The sequence below is a fragment of the Toxorhynchites rutilus genome, chromosome 3 (genome assembly GCF_029784135.1).
Source record: "Toxorhynchites rutilus septentrionalis strain SRP chromosome 3, ASM2978413v1, whole genome shotgun sequence".
Taxonomy (NCBI): Eukaryota; Metazoa; Arthropoda; class Insecta; order Diptera; family Culicidae; genus Toxorhynchites; species Toxorhynchites rutilus.
Genome location: NC_073746.1, coordinates 277,828,876 through 277,844,890, shown reverse-complemented (window position 1 = coordinate 277,844,890; position 16,015 = coordinate 277,828,876). Strand labels below are relative to the sequence as shown.

Here is a 16,015-nt window from a genome sequence, read left to right as displayed (position 1 = left end):
GTATTTTATCTCGACGTTCCAAGTTGATTTTAAAATGTCTATATGGAAGTATCGTTTTACCGACAAATTACGTCGGAAATACCTTTCTCTCACTGGAAGTGGTAATGGTTATGAAATTAAGTGCTGCATTTGTGATTCATAAGTGTTGATAGCCAATAGCGATATATCCATTTTATAATTTTGTTGAATCAGAAGTTTGGAATCCGCGAAGAATCATTACAGGTTAATCCGTTTTGAAAAAAAAACATATCCGAACACCGAAAAAATGCAAGAATATTTATTTGCAATCCACTTTTATATCCATGCTAAATTATGTGGTGTAAAAATCAAATCGCGAAGATCATACATTTTAAAAGCAAAAACTCTCCTGTATTCGTACAGAACAGAAACCATCATCTCCAGAGTTTTTTCACCGCATGGATTGTCCAAGAAATTTGGTTCCATTTGGTGAAGTGATGTCTGTCTGTCTGATTCGTATGGACTTGGAAACTACTGAACCGATCGACGGGATAATTTGTATGTATAATTAAACACAAATTTCTGCATAACTCGAGAACGAGTGGAGGTTTCAGAGAGCAAAGAATGTTTTTATGGAGGTTCGAGACGGAAAGGGTAAGGGTGAAACTCGAGGAAGGAATCGTCCGATTACAGATGTCATCATTTTATTATATTTTCTGTTTCAAATATGTATTCCATGTAAGGGAGAAACATGCTATTTGCAAGTGATTGAAAAATATTCTAATGACAAGTTATGGTACGAAACTCAAAGTAAAAGGAAATGGTCAATTTGAAGATCAATCAATGAACAGTTCTGCGATTGGACCCATGAACTTTCACTCAGTAAGAAAACGTGAATGTTTGAAAGTATTTATAACAAAAAATCATTTCGGACGAGACGAAGTTTGCAGGGACAGCTAGTGTTAATTAAATAGATTTGAGTCTCTTGAAGTGCAAGTCACACGCAATATGTTTTTATTTATTTACATTTCAAAAGAATTATAATGGTTTAGTCATAATCGTAGCTGTGGCAGGCGTTCTGATTTTTGACTCCGACCAGATGTATCAAACTTCGTACAAGGGTGAGTTATGAATTTTAGTTCCTTCCGATATGATTGTGAAGACATTTGAGGACATTCTTGCGTACCATTTGAAGAAACTTGAAAAAATCACTTGGCATCCCTGGTTGTGTAGCTCGTCCCATTCATTCCCTTCATAGTATGCGTAATTGAAGGTATTAATCAGGCGTAATCGTAGAGCGCGCGTCCCAAGAGCGAGCGAGACGAAGAAACAACCATTGCAGTAGTAATGTTAGCAGCCCAATCTCTCGTTCTCTCGGCCGTCATTCAACTCGGTCCCATCGTTCTTCTCGGCCACGGTCGCGCGTCCGCTGAGGAAAATGTATTGAAAAGTGTGATTTTTGGTGTTACTTCCGGCTGAAACTTGCATAACGTGGGTGCGATTAGTGCACGGAATGGCGTGCCATTCGATGGTGGCAGGATATCGTGCGGGATAGCAGTGAAAAGTGCATTTCTTCCAATGTACCCATAGCCTAGCCAGGAGGCATAAGAAGAAAATTTGTCTTCCTCCCGCACACACGCAACAGTAGTGCGGAGGAGCGAGTGTGTGGTGATATTTCTCTTCGGTGTGTTGCATGCGCGCATACGCTCGCCACTTCAATGAGCGAAAGTGGGTGAGAGCAAGAGTAGAGGAGAGAGTTACTTAAGAAAATAAACGAAAAAGCATTTGCATTTGTGAAGAGGAAAGCTCTGCGGCTGTGTGTGTGAGTGCTGGCCTCTTAGCCCTTAGCTGCTAGGAAGTATATTTATCAATTCGGTGTGTTATGGGTCCTTTCGCTCGCGCTCAGATGTTACGCAAACTATAGAATAGAGTTGGATTTGTTGAATGGAGAATGATTCCTGTAATTGGCGTATGAAGAATGAACGTAGGTATTTTAACATCAAAATATTTTCATTAATTTTACTCTCATTTCTACACACTTCTAATAATTTATCGGTATTCTAAAAAAATATTCAAATGTTCGTTTAGGATAAAAAGAATACGTCGAAAGGCTTTTTAAAACTGAAACAGGGTCTAAGTATGATTTTGAACATAAGTCTGAATTATATACTAATATATAGATTCGGGTGTTCTGGCTCGTAAATGGAGGTTGTTATTTTTGAAACCCCTTGATGAATCTGTTTTTCGGAAAAAATGCGGCGAATACAAAATACCGAAATTAGTGTTACAAATCTGTTATTCGAATTCTAAAGTATGATGTTTTGTGAAATCGGAAACGACGACTGCTGAAGTTCATTTCTTAACGATTACTACTACGATTTAAAATGAGATGTGACCTCTCTGTGTGATGGTTCAGACTCATAATTCAATTAGCAGTAAATGTTGAATATTTAGTTTTGAAATTGAGATTCGACTGAAACTTCATAAACTCAACTAACAAAATAAACGGTATGCTGGAGCCGGAATAATACACAGCAGCCAATTTATGCTTCAAAAACGTTGAACGTTTAAACTTGTTATTTATATGTGATGGGCTGCATCTGCATGGCTAAAAAAAACGAGCACATTTAGAGCTAGTCAGCGATTTATTCACGACAGGATTTGTCGCTAATCTTTGTGGGCTCATTGGAATCACGCTCCGGTTGCCCTTCGAATTTACATTGCACCTACGCATCCAACTTTGTAGTTAGTTACTAAAAGAGCACCCCGTAATTTATTCAACTAATTTTTGTCACAACAAAATCATAATACAATCACTGCCACAGTTTCTTCCTAGTTTTCACTTCATTTCTAATTGGTGTTCCCAATTCATTAATGTATACAAATCCAAGGCTATTATTTTGTTTCGGAAAATCTACCCCCATTGCAAACGATTGGAAACTTGTTTTTTACGTAGGACTACGCTGTCCTTATTTGTGTAGGAGACGTAAGCGACAAAATGAACAAAATCGACTTTTTCGCCGTTTTGCATTCCACGCAATGTAATACGTTTGCTCAACATTCAAACAAACATTTTTTGTTCGAAAACATTTGAGCAATTTTGAAAAAAACGTTTCCGAAAAATCACTGTTTGTCCGCATAACAGACGTAGTTTCATACAGCTTTCATACATCGTTCGAAAATCATCAATTATCAGTATTATGTGCTATAAGCTAAGTCTACATTTGAATCACATTCTTTGTAGAGTTCAAACATGCCTTTCATGATAGTGTCTTATTACTTAGAGTTTCCTAATAGATGAATATAAGAAACCATTGACACGTTGCTCATATAATTACTATTTTCTGTACACTGCACTGCGATGAACAAAGAGAAGCAATTGTGTTTTTTAATGTTATAATTACCTAAATTTCTGCATTTGAATCTTCAAGTAGATAATGAAACAATCAGATCAGTAGTAAAATTAAATATTGGTTCTTAGCATTATAACTCCTCGAATTCGACATCGGATTATTCCACATACTCAGCATCTGCTCATACCGTTGGTGTAAGTCACTCCACCATCTTTAGGCAATTGATCGTGATATCGGTAAATCATGTTACTAAAATTACTAACATTACAAATTGCTTTTACAAATTCAATTAATTGAAAAACACGAAACTGCTGTTCTTATCATATCTCAGAGTATTCAGGAAAAAAGTACTGTTCTAGACTCGCAACAAATCCAGAGCACCTTTTCCAGACATTTCACTAAATTTCTTCTAAACCTTGTTGATTTTATCCGATAACATCTGAAACTACCGACGGAGACGTTTTGACTATTATCGGAAATGTAAATACTAACGCTACAGACAGAGCAACCTGGTGATTACGTCTAGCTATGCGAACAAATGTTCAGTGAGACGATTGATTGTCCGCATAAATAGACGCAAGCGTTTTCCAAATGGAAAAGATATGTTTTATTCCGCAAAATCACGTAGGCCCTCGTTTTGCCGATAATATCCTTCAATTAAACAGATTATTTCACTGGAAATTTGCTTGATGACGCTTGTAGGCAAAAAAACAACAAAAATGCGTTTTCCCAACACTAATGGTGTTGGTGATTACGTCTCCTATGCAAACATGGGCAGTACGTCATGTACCGGGGTATATGTTCAAAGTATAGAAAACAAGATCATTACACTTGGAGTACAAGGTTTTGAACGTTGAAACCTCTTTGCCGGTTGAACAGAGTGATACAATAATCACTTCAATCGAAAAATAAAATGTCTAAGAGTTAGATGTTCGTTAATTATTGATCCGAAAACTTGTTTCAATAGCTTGAGAATAGGTTCATTAGCCTCACACAAATATGTATATAAACTGATGTCCGCTCGGAAATTCATGTAGGTGTGATTGTGAAGTGACAGGAGAATGGTCTCGCTCATTTGCCTAAACACTATGCTCTTCTCTCTCAATCCCGTTTCTATTCTGCCGCTGGACTGAACGGAGCCTTAAGCAAAAAACGATATATCGACAATAACTCGATGATACAGTAAAAATGGTGCAATAGTGTAAATGATATTCCGTCATATTAAAGAAACCGCATTGTTTGGTGAAAGCAGTAGTTCTATTATCGAATTTTCACGAAGTGGTATGATAATTACTTTATTCGAGAAATGAAATGTTTAAAAATTATATGCTTGGTAATTATTGACCGAAAAACTTTTTTTTCAACAGCTTGAAAAATTGCTTTGAAAACAGGCTAATGAAATAACACAAATCTGCATATAAACTGGCACCCGCTCGGAAATCCATTTAGTTATGATTGCGAAGTGACTGAAGAATGGTTTCACTCGCTTGCCTAAGCACTATGTTCTTTCCCAATCTCTTTTCTTCTCTGCCATCAGACTGAATGGAGCTTTTAGCGAAAAACGAAGAATCAATAATTATTCGATACGGATGACTATGGATTCGATAGCGGAAAATATGAGATGTTTGATATAAGGTAGAGAATTTTTCATCATGTCAACGGAACAGCCTTGTTCGATAAAGGGAACATGCCAATATTGAATGTTCATGAAGGCTATGAGTAGATTGGTGTGGAAGCTCGTTTGGGTTCCGTACATTGTTTTTATTTCGTATTAGATACATAGAGTTTATGTACGATAGAATCGCACGCAAACGTTGTTGATTTTATACGTTGACAAATATATACATACAGTCATTCCATGTGGAACCGATATAGTGGTTCTCAGATTTTCGTCAAATATGGTAATTCCATTTTAGGGTCCAAAAAATAAAATTTTTCCACTTTTTCCCAAAGATGACTTTTTTTTAAAATTCATTACTTTTGAACCAATGAACCGATTCAGATGATCGACAAATCAGATTGAAGCCAATGAGCTAGGCTTTAATAAAAGTATTGAACCTACAAAAACAGTGGATTTTGTTTTGGTAATTATTGATTGTAGTCGTATTTTTATTGTTTTCATGGTTTTGGACTAGGGGACGCTTTTTTTAATATTTTTTCTGGAAAGCTGAGGATTTTTCACATAACATCTCGATATCATCGATGCAATTTTTTCGTTCTTGAGATATGATTTTTCAAAATTAACCAGTGGTCCAAAAAATCATTTTTCCCCTTTTATTCAAAAATGACTCTTTGAAAAAAATTATAAAATTTGAACTACTGAACCGATGTAGATGATCGACATCTAGTTTAGTCAAATAAGAATATTGAACGAAGACCTAAAACATGTAAAATTTGAAAATCCATATCTCAAAAACGAAAAAAAATAGCATCTCTGATATAGAGATTTTTATGTGAAAAATCCTCAGCTTTCCAGAAAAAATATAAAAAATATAGCGCCCTCTGGTCCAAAGCCATGAAAACAACAAAAAACGACTACAATCAATAATTACGCAAACATTTTTTTTTTTTGCTTCCGTTTTTTGTTGATCTAAAACGGTACAGTGGTTCAAAAGCTATGAATTTAAAAAAAAAAGTCATTTATGGGAAAACGTGGAGATAATTGATTTTTCGAACCACCCTAAAATGGAAATGGTCACCCTAACGAAAAAATAAAAAAATACGGGTCTAATGTTTTGTGATAAAGAACAAAATTACCACTTTTCACGAAAATCTGAGAACCACTATATCAGTTTGGCGTGGAATGGCTGTATAATGGTGGTGGAACAAATATAAAATCGTCTGAGGTGGTATTGAATGTCTAGAAAAAGAGATACATACTGGCAATAAGCAGGCAAAACTCGTGTATTGTTCTCACGAGAAAAAGAATTAATCATGTATCAACCATCTTCCAGTTGCTTCTACACTGCTACCCACCGATCCTTTCCAGGACCACCAACCAATTCAAAAGAGTCGAATTTTGTGTATTTCCCTGTATCAATTATAATTCGATACTTATACTCGACCATTGCAAGAAGTACATTCAGCAAATTCTCAAAATATCCATTCATTCATTAATTGAGAATTGGTGGTCCTGCGATAGTCCTATATCCACCTTGCAGTTATATCACAGATATAGAGAAACTAGAGGTTTTCTTGACGTGGGACTGAGTTCTTCGGGATCATGTTGGGAGTGCAAATCGATAAAAGGAAAACCAATTGCATAGCAAAAGTTGTTCAATTTCGAGCGCTTACATCTCAGTCATTTCGTGATGGATTTACGAGATGTTTGCATCAATCGATTTGGGCAAACAGTAACAATGAAGTATATTATATAATGAAGAATATTATATAGTTTATGAAACCGACTAAAACGAGTTGGTATTGATTAATTGTGTCCATGCAGCAAATATAAAAGCCGTTTCAACGATTTCAATGTTTTAATGTTGCCCTAGACAGCGAGCAGTTCATTTTAATGCTGAGCGATGGTTGCATATTAAAAAATAAAAAAATATATTTCTGAAGCTTAGCCATTCAAGAATATACCCTAGGAAGGACTCGAAAATACCATTATTTACCGAATTATAACCATTTTAGTGATGCGGTATCTGATCTAGTACGGTCATAACAACTTCAAACGCGTTTTTCTCGAAACTAGTTTCGGCGCACACGATATCTCAAGTTCTACTGAACCGATTTACGTCGAATTTATATGAGTACAATCTATATCCTATCACATGAACCAAGTTTTTGACTTGTCCGAGATTCATGCGATAGCGGCATCTTTACTTATTCAGAATCTTTTCGATTTTTCCAACCGCAGAAATCTTCATTGATTGATTACCCTTTGACCATTTACAATTTCCTTTCACTATAAATTTCCTAATACTTCTACTAAAATTCGTCATTATAATATTAAAATTATTTTCAGACGCCATTCGTTCAAGATTCGCCAATCACTTGCAAATAACATTTTTTCCGTTACATGGAATACATGTTTGATACAGAAAATATAACGAAAGAAGAGACAGCTCAAATCGGACAATTACTTCCTCGAGTTTTGCGCTTTCGAACACATTATCTGATCCAATTTTATTTATATAGATAGAAGCATCTCTCCCCTTCCAGAGAAGGGAGGGATTTCAAACCATCATAGAAACATCGTTCTAAAATCCTCACAGTCCAATTTTTGTTCTAATAATTCTCGAGTTATGCAGAAATTTGTTATTTGTTTGTATGGAAATAAATCATCATCAAAGACAAAGGGGTAATTTTTCATTCAAACTTGTGTTAGTCCACAAAATCTTTGAAAAAACAGAAAAAAATAGATTTTTATTCCTTCTCGGAATTGTTGTTCACTACACCTACACTAGGTGTATCAGCTCAATCGGACTTAAGGGAGAGTGGTGCAAAGCGGTCAAAGTTTGAGTTTTTTGAAAATCGAAAAATCACTCTCTCCCCTTGAGTGATTTTTCGATTTTCAAAAAACTCAAACTTTGACCGACAGACATTTGGCACCAACAATTTTTTTTGAAACCCCCGATTTTCGATGATCTTTTGTTTTTCAAAAAAACTCTAATTTTCACGTCTGTGACACTAATAAATGAAGTTCGAATGAGCTAATATTTTGCAAAGGGTATATTATCGTGCAAATCAACATTTCGCAGCAAGTTCCGAATGAAAAATCGAGATAACTATTTTTGTTGGTACCCAAAACTATACGTTTCGTTTCGTATTCCGAAAAAAAAACTTAGTCCCAGAGTGTCGATTTTTGACAAAAAATTTTTTTTCGTGATGACACTAGATCTCGTTTTGTGCAATTTTAAGACAATTGGTATCAAACATTTTTTTTCGAAAACCCCGATTTCCTTTACTCCCCCCTTGGGTGATTTTTCGATTTTCAAAAAACTCAAACTTTTACCGCTTTGTGTCACTCTCTCCTAAGTCCGATTGAGCTAATATTCGGCATAGGGTGTTTTTTCGAGGTGGTGAACATTTTTCATGAGGTAACTTTTTAAAATTAGAGATGATAATTTTCATGGGCACCGACCTCTACACACCAAGATAAAAATTTTGACCTAAAATACTCTAAAACCTGGAAGTTGTAGCTTTAAAATTATGTATATCCGTTAATTTCTCACGAAATTACAGCATGTCAAAAATCACTTAAAATTTCTGACTTCGCACTCTGTTCCTCTATTTTTGACGTAGGACTACGTCTTACATTAAGGGTGTCAAATCAGAAAACAGGTCACGTTTTTATGAAATAAAGTTAACGTTAATAACTAGTTAACCAATCGAATCGGAAATTTTCTAAGATTTGTTCGATATGCTATACATTACAATCCCATAGTCTGTATATGGTTCAAATTGGAAGCATTCCCATTTCCCCATAAATTTGTTCTGCCCATTTGTATGCTTTCCCGAACAGAGCTGTCAATAACGGGCAACTTATGTAGCCGCTAAAATAGAAACAACGAATGGGGATAGCTAAAAAAAATAATTGCGAAATGAATTCCACCCTTGCATAGTAACTAAGCTGTCGCTAGCGTATAATTATTGCATCTCCTCTGAGGAAAATTCTCAGAATCTTTCTGTGCCTGAAACGACAAAGGTCGCTTATTCTGTTGGTTTGGGCTTTAATGTTTTCCCTCGAACTGTGAACGCTAGCAAATATTTCACTTGAAGTGCATCTGGCATTGCAATTAACACAATCATTCGAGCTATGGCACATGGCGAAAAAAGAGAAGAGTGCAAATGTTTATAGGTCGCTTCTAGCCATCAGTGTTTGGCTTTGTGTGTGTTGCTTGTTTTCGTTGCGCGAAAGAAGAACTTGTTCATTCCTTGTACATGTGAATAGCACACCTTCGATACTTTTAGTTGCCATTCGTATTTGCTCTCGAGGGCATCGGCTCTGTTCTGATGCAACAAGCTCCTAGCTTTGTTGACGGGTTTGACCGAGAGTCGAGAAACGATTTTTCATAAACGGTCATTCTCGCGATGTTTCATTTTTATCGCTGCAACTGTGATTCTACAAAACCACGCAAGCCATTCAAATTTTTCAGGTTCCCCGTAACTTTTTACTAAAGTCGGCAGAAATTGTCGGCGGAAAATTCGGAAAATTTAATTCCCATATGTTCTACTATTACAACATGATAAGCGTTGTTAGTCCATTCAATGTTTGCGCTAACGAAATTGATCTTTGTTCGAAGGTGGAAATGGATTTTAATCTTCTATCTATATAAATAAAAATGGAAGGCCAAATGTGTTGATAAATGAAAACTCGAGAATGTAATCGTCCGATTTGAGCTGTTTTTTTTTAATTGTATTTTCTATATCAAAGTGTATTCCATGTAACGGAGAAACATGTTATTTGCAAGTGATTGAAGAATTTTGAGCGAAAATTGTGTCTGGAAATAATTTTATATTATAATGACGAGTTTCGTAGAAGTACTAGGAAATTTATAGTTAAAAGAAATTGTAAATTTAATTAGACGATCAATCAATTAAAAGTTTTGCGATCGAACCAATGAACGTTTCGCTTAGTAAGAAAACGTGAATGTTTGAAAGAATTCATAACGAAAAAACCATTCTGGACGAGACGAAGTTTGCCGGGTCAGCTAGTAGATAAGAAATTCTCAGCTAAGTACATGGCGGACTCGATGATATACAGTCTCCAAATTCTTGAAACTGTATATAATCGTTTAAAAAAATAAAGCATTTGTTTGATTTTCAACAATGACAGAATTATTGAACTTTTCCTCTGTTTTGGACTCTGTTTGCCTCTAATTGGCTCTACTCCAAAAAGTACGCTACGTATGATGATTCTTTTACCTTCATTCGAAAGATGAGAAAATTGATTGCAGGATATAGTTGTGGAACATCTAAATTTAAATCAATTTAAATAGCACTTTGGAAGCGAAATACTTAAGAGTTCGTAGTTTAATTTTATCCCGAAAAATCATTAGAAACTTTATTGTTTCTATCACCCAAATTGATGTTCTCTAACCGCTCTAAAATACACAATATTTTAATATTTATAGTAATTTCCCGAAGAAATCATGAAAAAATTGTTGTCAGAAAACCTTTTTCCTTGTGAAAGTGCCCATCTTCTGATGCATGGGTTGGAAATTGTATGGGCTATTCATATGTTTTTTTTTGCAAATTTTCAAAAGAACATGCTTTCGAGAAAATGAACTTTTATTTTCAAAAATTTCATGTGAAGAACTTATCAAGCGCGAGAATTTACACACAAATGTGTTAGGAGTAAAACATTATTTTTTCATACAAGAATGCCTAATATCCAGAAACTATAAAAAATACAAAGTTGAGATTTTGTCGAAAGCACAATGCCGCTATGATGACTTCAAATAAAATTGGGATTAGTTGTAATTTTTTTCAAGGAAAACATGAAAAAATTGATGTTGGATTTTTTTTGGCTCTTTTAAAAAAGTAGTCTAATTCTTTTTTGAATATTTCAAATGTGCAAAGTTCGTTAACACTTTCGTCGCCCAGAGCGATTCGGTCGAGTTTCTTGCGAGGCCCAAATTCAACTGTCGGTGCGCTAGAGAAATAAGAGGGCAATGATAATAATGAAATTGGGTTCGATTCAGGACTACTTTTCTGTTGAATCCGAATAATACCAACCGACTGCTGATTAGCGAATTAGAAAACTTGCTCTATATACGATGACGACGAAAAGTACAAGTATTGGAGTATTCGATTGCGAAGATTCTGTTAATATATCATACCAAGAACATATGTCACTTTTGTGGGAAAATATCGTCATACACAATATTACATTTGGCAACTCCGACTTTTCATGTGATTCGTTCTCATTGTTCTTTGCGGTTGGTAGATAAAAAAGCTAAAAGAAGAAGCAAGTTGCATTTTTTCCTTCTGAGAATGAGAATAATAATTGCGCAATTCGGATAGGCCCCTGTTTATTCTAAAAAGTTTTTTCTTAGACGCCATGTGTTTTTTATCCTCAAAATGTTCACCGAACGGCGTAATAGTAAATCGGAAAGCGAGGCAAGTAGTGACGTCGAAATAGTGGAAAGCGCTAGAAGAAAAGTTTCGAATATTATCTCATCGAGCTCCGATTCGGATATTGAGGAACTATCGAACTTACTATAAACGACATATAGATATAAAAGATTTTAATATTAAGTTCAAGTTTTGAGAATGATTTTCTAACAGAACATTCAAAATGTGATTTTTCTCAAACGCTTTATTGATTTTCCAATAACTTTGTCAAACATCATATTTTATTCAGACATCTCGTTTTTGAGTTACAATTTAAAAAAAAATCGAAGAGGGTCAGCAGCCCACAGATTTGGGGGGGGGGGGTGTTAACATTCATACCTCTCACGCTAAAGGTCATGAGCTCAATTCTCACTCCCGACATTCTTCCAAAAATGGAAGCAAAGTGACGAACCAGCCAAATGTGTTGAAAGTTACTAAAATACAGATAAAAAAATTTTATATGACGTTGTGTTTAAGACACGATCGCATTGTTGACGTAGAACTACGCTGTGGTTTAATTCAAGTCGCTTGTTTATAACTGCGGATATTATTTTATAATGCTACGAAATTTTTAAAATAACCATTCTACCGGTTTGGTCGCCCTAAATTTTTTTTTTTTTGTAGAATCATTTGACGATAATTGTTTGATGATTCATTCTCGTGCTCGCAGAACAATACATGCTCGAGATAAGCGCAGCTATCATCCTTAGTGGAGAAAGTTTTGCTACTGGCAAGCGAAACCAAATCACATACAAAATTCCAGAACGACCTTTACTTTCTTGGTGACTAAATAAACGAAATAAACTCTATCTGTTAATCTCGAAAAGAGTAGCACTGCTTCATAATGATCAAGATTAGCGCAAATACAATCCTAGTTGGAAGCAGTTTTGCGACTGGCACGCGAGCCCAAATAAATTAATAACTTAATATAACTTATTGAATAACTTGGTATTCCCCAAACAATTTTCTGGTGCACAACCTTATCTCCTGCTTCACCATAGCGTCAGTTCAATGCATTGATGACATAAAACAAACAATGTTAACCGCTTGGAAAAAGGCTGAATATTTGCCTCAGCAGAGATTCATTACTAATACTCTACCGTAAATATTTCCCTCTCGCTATATTCGCTCCTTGTTTATATTTATCATTACAACTGCATAATTTGCAACACAAAACTATCGTCAATCATAGAATAAAAATTTAGGCGATTGTTACATCGCTACAGGGTCAATGCACACGGGAGTAGAAGACATGTGATGACGCAAAACAAGAAAGAACAAGCGATATTCATTGCTTTGAATACAGAACGATACTGAAAGTTTGCCTTCCTTACTTGCTTGAGACTTTAAACTTCGTATCTAACCTTCAAAAAGGCCCTTGGAGAACTTTATCCATCATATTACTCCTCCACCCCCATTGCCTTGAGAAAGGCATTCGATCCCTCGCCGTCCAGCTCGCCCAGCAACAATGTTGTTCAGTCGATTTCCTCACGAAGAATGAAAGTTTGCCTCAGCGAGATCCACTGTTTATACTCAAGGCAAATATCCCCCTTCGTTTTTCTTCTTTTCCTTTGGTCACGGAGACTTTACATCTTACGATCTCCCCTTCGATGCTCGTCGATAAGTTGTTCGTTATTGACAGTTCTGTTCGGGAAAGCACACAAATGGGCAGAACAAATGTATGAGGAAATGGAATGCTTCCAATTTTCATCAATTTAAACCATATACAGACTATGGGATTGTAATGTATAGCATATCAAACAAATATTAGGCAGTTTCCGATCCGTTTGGTGTGTAAATCGCCAATATCCGTTCGCGGCAAAAATAGTTATTAACGTTAGCTTTATTTCATAAAAACGTGACCTGTTTTCTGATTTGGCACCCTTAATGAAAGACGTAGTTCTACGTCAAAAACTGATTTGACGTGGAATCGCTCTATATGGGAGTTGTATAAATGAAAGTACTGGCCATTTTGAACTAGGATTTTTCATGATCTAATGTCACTAGTCAAGTTTTTTCGTTTGATATCCATATTGATAGGGTTTTGAAATAAAAACATATATGTATCGCCATTTTGGATTTGCATTTTCACAAAAAAGTATGTTCTACTATCCAAACCCTTTTCGTTCGATACCCATATAGATGAATTGTAATAAAAAATGTCGCTATTTTGTCATGGCGGCCATTTTGAATTTGCATTTTCATAAATAACTGTGTTCTACTAGTCAAATATTGATGGGGTTTTGATAACATATGTAGTCTGCCATTTTGTAGCAGCTGCCATCTTGGATTTTCAAGATCATGGAATACGCAGTTTGATAACGACAGCACAGATAAAGGCGTGTTCCAAATTTCATATCGATCGGGAAAGGGGGTTAAATTTCTATTGATGTGGGACAACCCTACAGATAGACATAAAAATATACCTACAATAGGTCATGCTAAAACAAACCGTTTGAAAGTATAGCATAAAAAGTATATTTTTATGCTTTTGATTTTTTGATTATTCCACATATACCATATTTACATTTAAGTACCCATTCTATCAAATTCCGTTTGAAAATCCTATTCAAATTCGACGAGGAAAATGTCACCCTCATCTGGGTGACGGGGCCTTCCAGGAAATACATCCGTCACCCAGATCTTTGTGACGGGGCGATCAAAGTGTTAAATGATCCATGTCTTTACACCCACAACGTTTCCCAACCCCTAAGACGAGTTGGCATTGAAATTCGTCATAAGTCAATTTACATTCACCTAATGTTGAAATATTATATTTTTGAAAGATATTTCTTTATTCAAACTGTATATAATCGAGTCTAAAATTGTATAAGTTAAAGTTTTTTCTTTCGATTAAACTAAAAAAAAATATTTTCTGGAGCTTGTGCTCCTTTATTGATAATCACTTAAATACTAAAGTACAATTTGATCTTAAGCTCTAAAGTCAGCTCGCGTGCTGTGTTTATCTTTTCGGGTGGCCTGATTTCTGTCCTTGAAATAATGCTGACCGGCGGCTGGCTCATATCGTTGTTTTGATGAGTTGTTATGTTTATGCTGGCGAGCTCCGTTCTCGCGATATCGGTTCTGGCTGCTGCTAACTCTTTGTTTATGTTTACGTTTGGGCTGTCGCTAACTTATATAATTGAATTATGTACAATCAAGTCTGTATATAATAGAGTATTACCTGTATTACCTGTATTACTAATAAAAATGACTAAAGAAATCAAGTAAGATGTGTTAATATGTGTAACATTTTTGAACTGCACCTTATGATCAGAGATAATTTCTGGTCAAAATAAAGTAGTGATTACGAATGAAACAAGTGATACTTTGTTGAGATGACGAACGCTCAGAACGATAGTGCCGTTTAAAGCCGGGCTTCCACAGAGACAACACTGAACGACAAGCGAACCACTATCTGGCGTATAGAATACGACACTATTCGACACCTCCATTCTGTAGAAAGCTTGGATTGTCAAATCCTGTTGCTTCCAGGGGTATAACTAAAATGTCAAATCCCTCATATTGCCAGTGTATCCAATATTGCTGCGGTTCACTGACATTTTGGTTCTGTAACTTACTGTTGTTTACAACTCGGTCCGGTTATATAGTCGAATAGTGGCTAACTTTAAACTCCATGTTAAATGTGAACACCTCCATGTGAAACCGAAATATGAAAATCGTTCAAGCAGTTAGAAATAAAACAGTGCATTTTTCTTTATTTTTACTATCTCCGTGATATCAACGATTTCAATCCTCGCAAATGATATGTTGGTAAACAAATGACGCCATATTGATTTTGATTTTGGGTAGTCTATATTCAATTGATGTCCCCAACCCCTGGTTGCTTCGATGAAAAGACTGTGTATAGCGTGCGTAAATGTCGCAGGCTACATGTTGCCTCTAACATGACTCAGTGGAATGCCGGCTTAAGGAAAAGTGATGTCCGATATTTCATGGGAATCGCCTTGAATGGGTTCAATACCGATACTCCAAAAATATAGGCGTTAAACGCTTTATTTTCCTCTTATTGAATGGAACCGAATACCTGTATATGATCCATTTTTGGTCCTCCTTCCTACTACAAGGAACCAGAATAGCATTGGGATACACACAAATCTGTTTATTCTACACAACACAGGATCACATAGTCTGTTCCCGTTTTACCACCTAACGGCATCCCGCTCTGGCGCACACGGAGAGCGGCGGCTAGTGTCGCCGTTTTCTGCCTACGACTCGACAGCCACACAGATAAAGGTGTCGAACATGTTCGGACGGGTTCGTCACCATCGCCGTGGTTCTAAGTAGATTCGTAGATTCATGCTGGAGAATAGCAGTTATAAAAGCATAGCTCCAGTGCATCTCGGATTGGTCTGAAATATAATTTTAGACGAATTTCGTTGTTGTTAAATTAGAATGTGTCCACCTCTTCTTGTGGAAGTGGACAACTAGCGAAAGGTGTTAATTTTCGCGTGTGCCCCCCTTTGATAGGAGGGGGAAACTCGTTGTAGCGCTGAAAAATCAATGGAGAATCATTAATCGGAAGCAATTAGAAAACGTCAGAATCGATTTGAAGCTCCGGGAGAATGCGTGTGATGTGTGCATTGTTTTTCTCGTTCTCGGCGCTACGTAAACTCTGA

General features: G+C 36.0%; 1 protein-coding gene across 10 annotated transcripts in view; it reads left to right on the top strand.

Annotated features, from left to right (window-relative positions):
* The first annotated feature begins 1,325 nt into the window (after positions 1-1,325).
* Positions 1,326-16,015, top strand: part of LOC129774720 (putative transcription factor capicua) — a 139,151-nt gene continuing 124,461 nt past the window's right edge. For all 10 annotated transcript variants that reach the window (XM_055778625.1, XM_055778621.1, XM_055778629.1 and 7 more), the window contains exon 1: positions 1,326-1,942. In XM_055778625.1, coding sequence (XP_055634600.1) covers positions 1,937-1,942 — 6 coding nt within the window. In that variant the 5' untranslated portion in view covers positions 1,326-1,936. The remainder of the gene's footprint in view (positions 1,943-16,015) is intronic.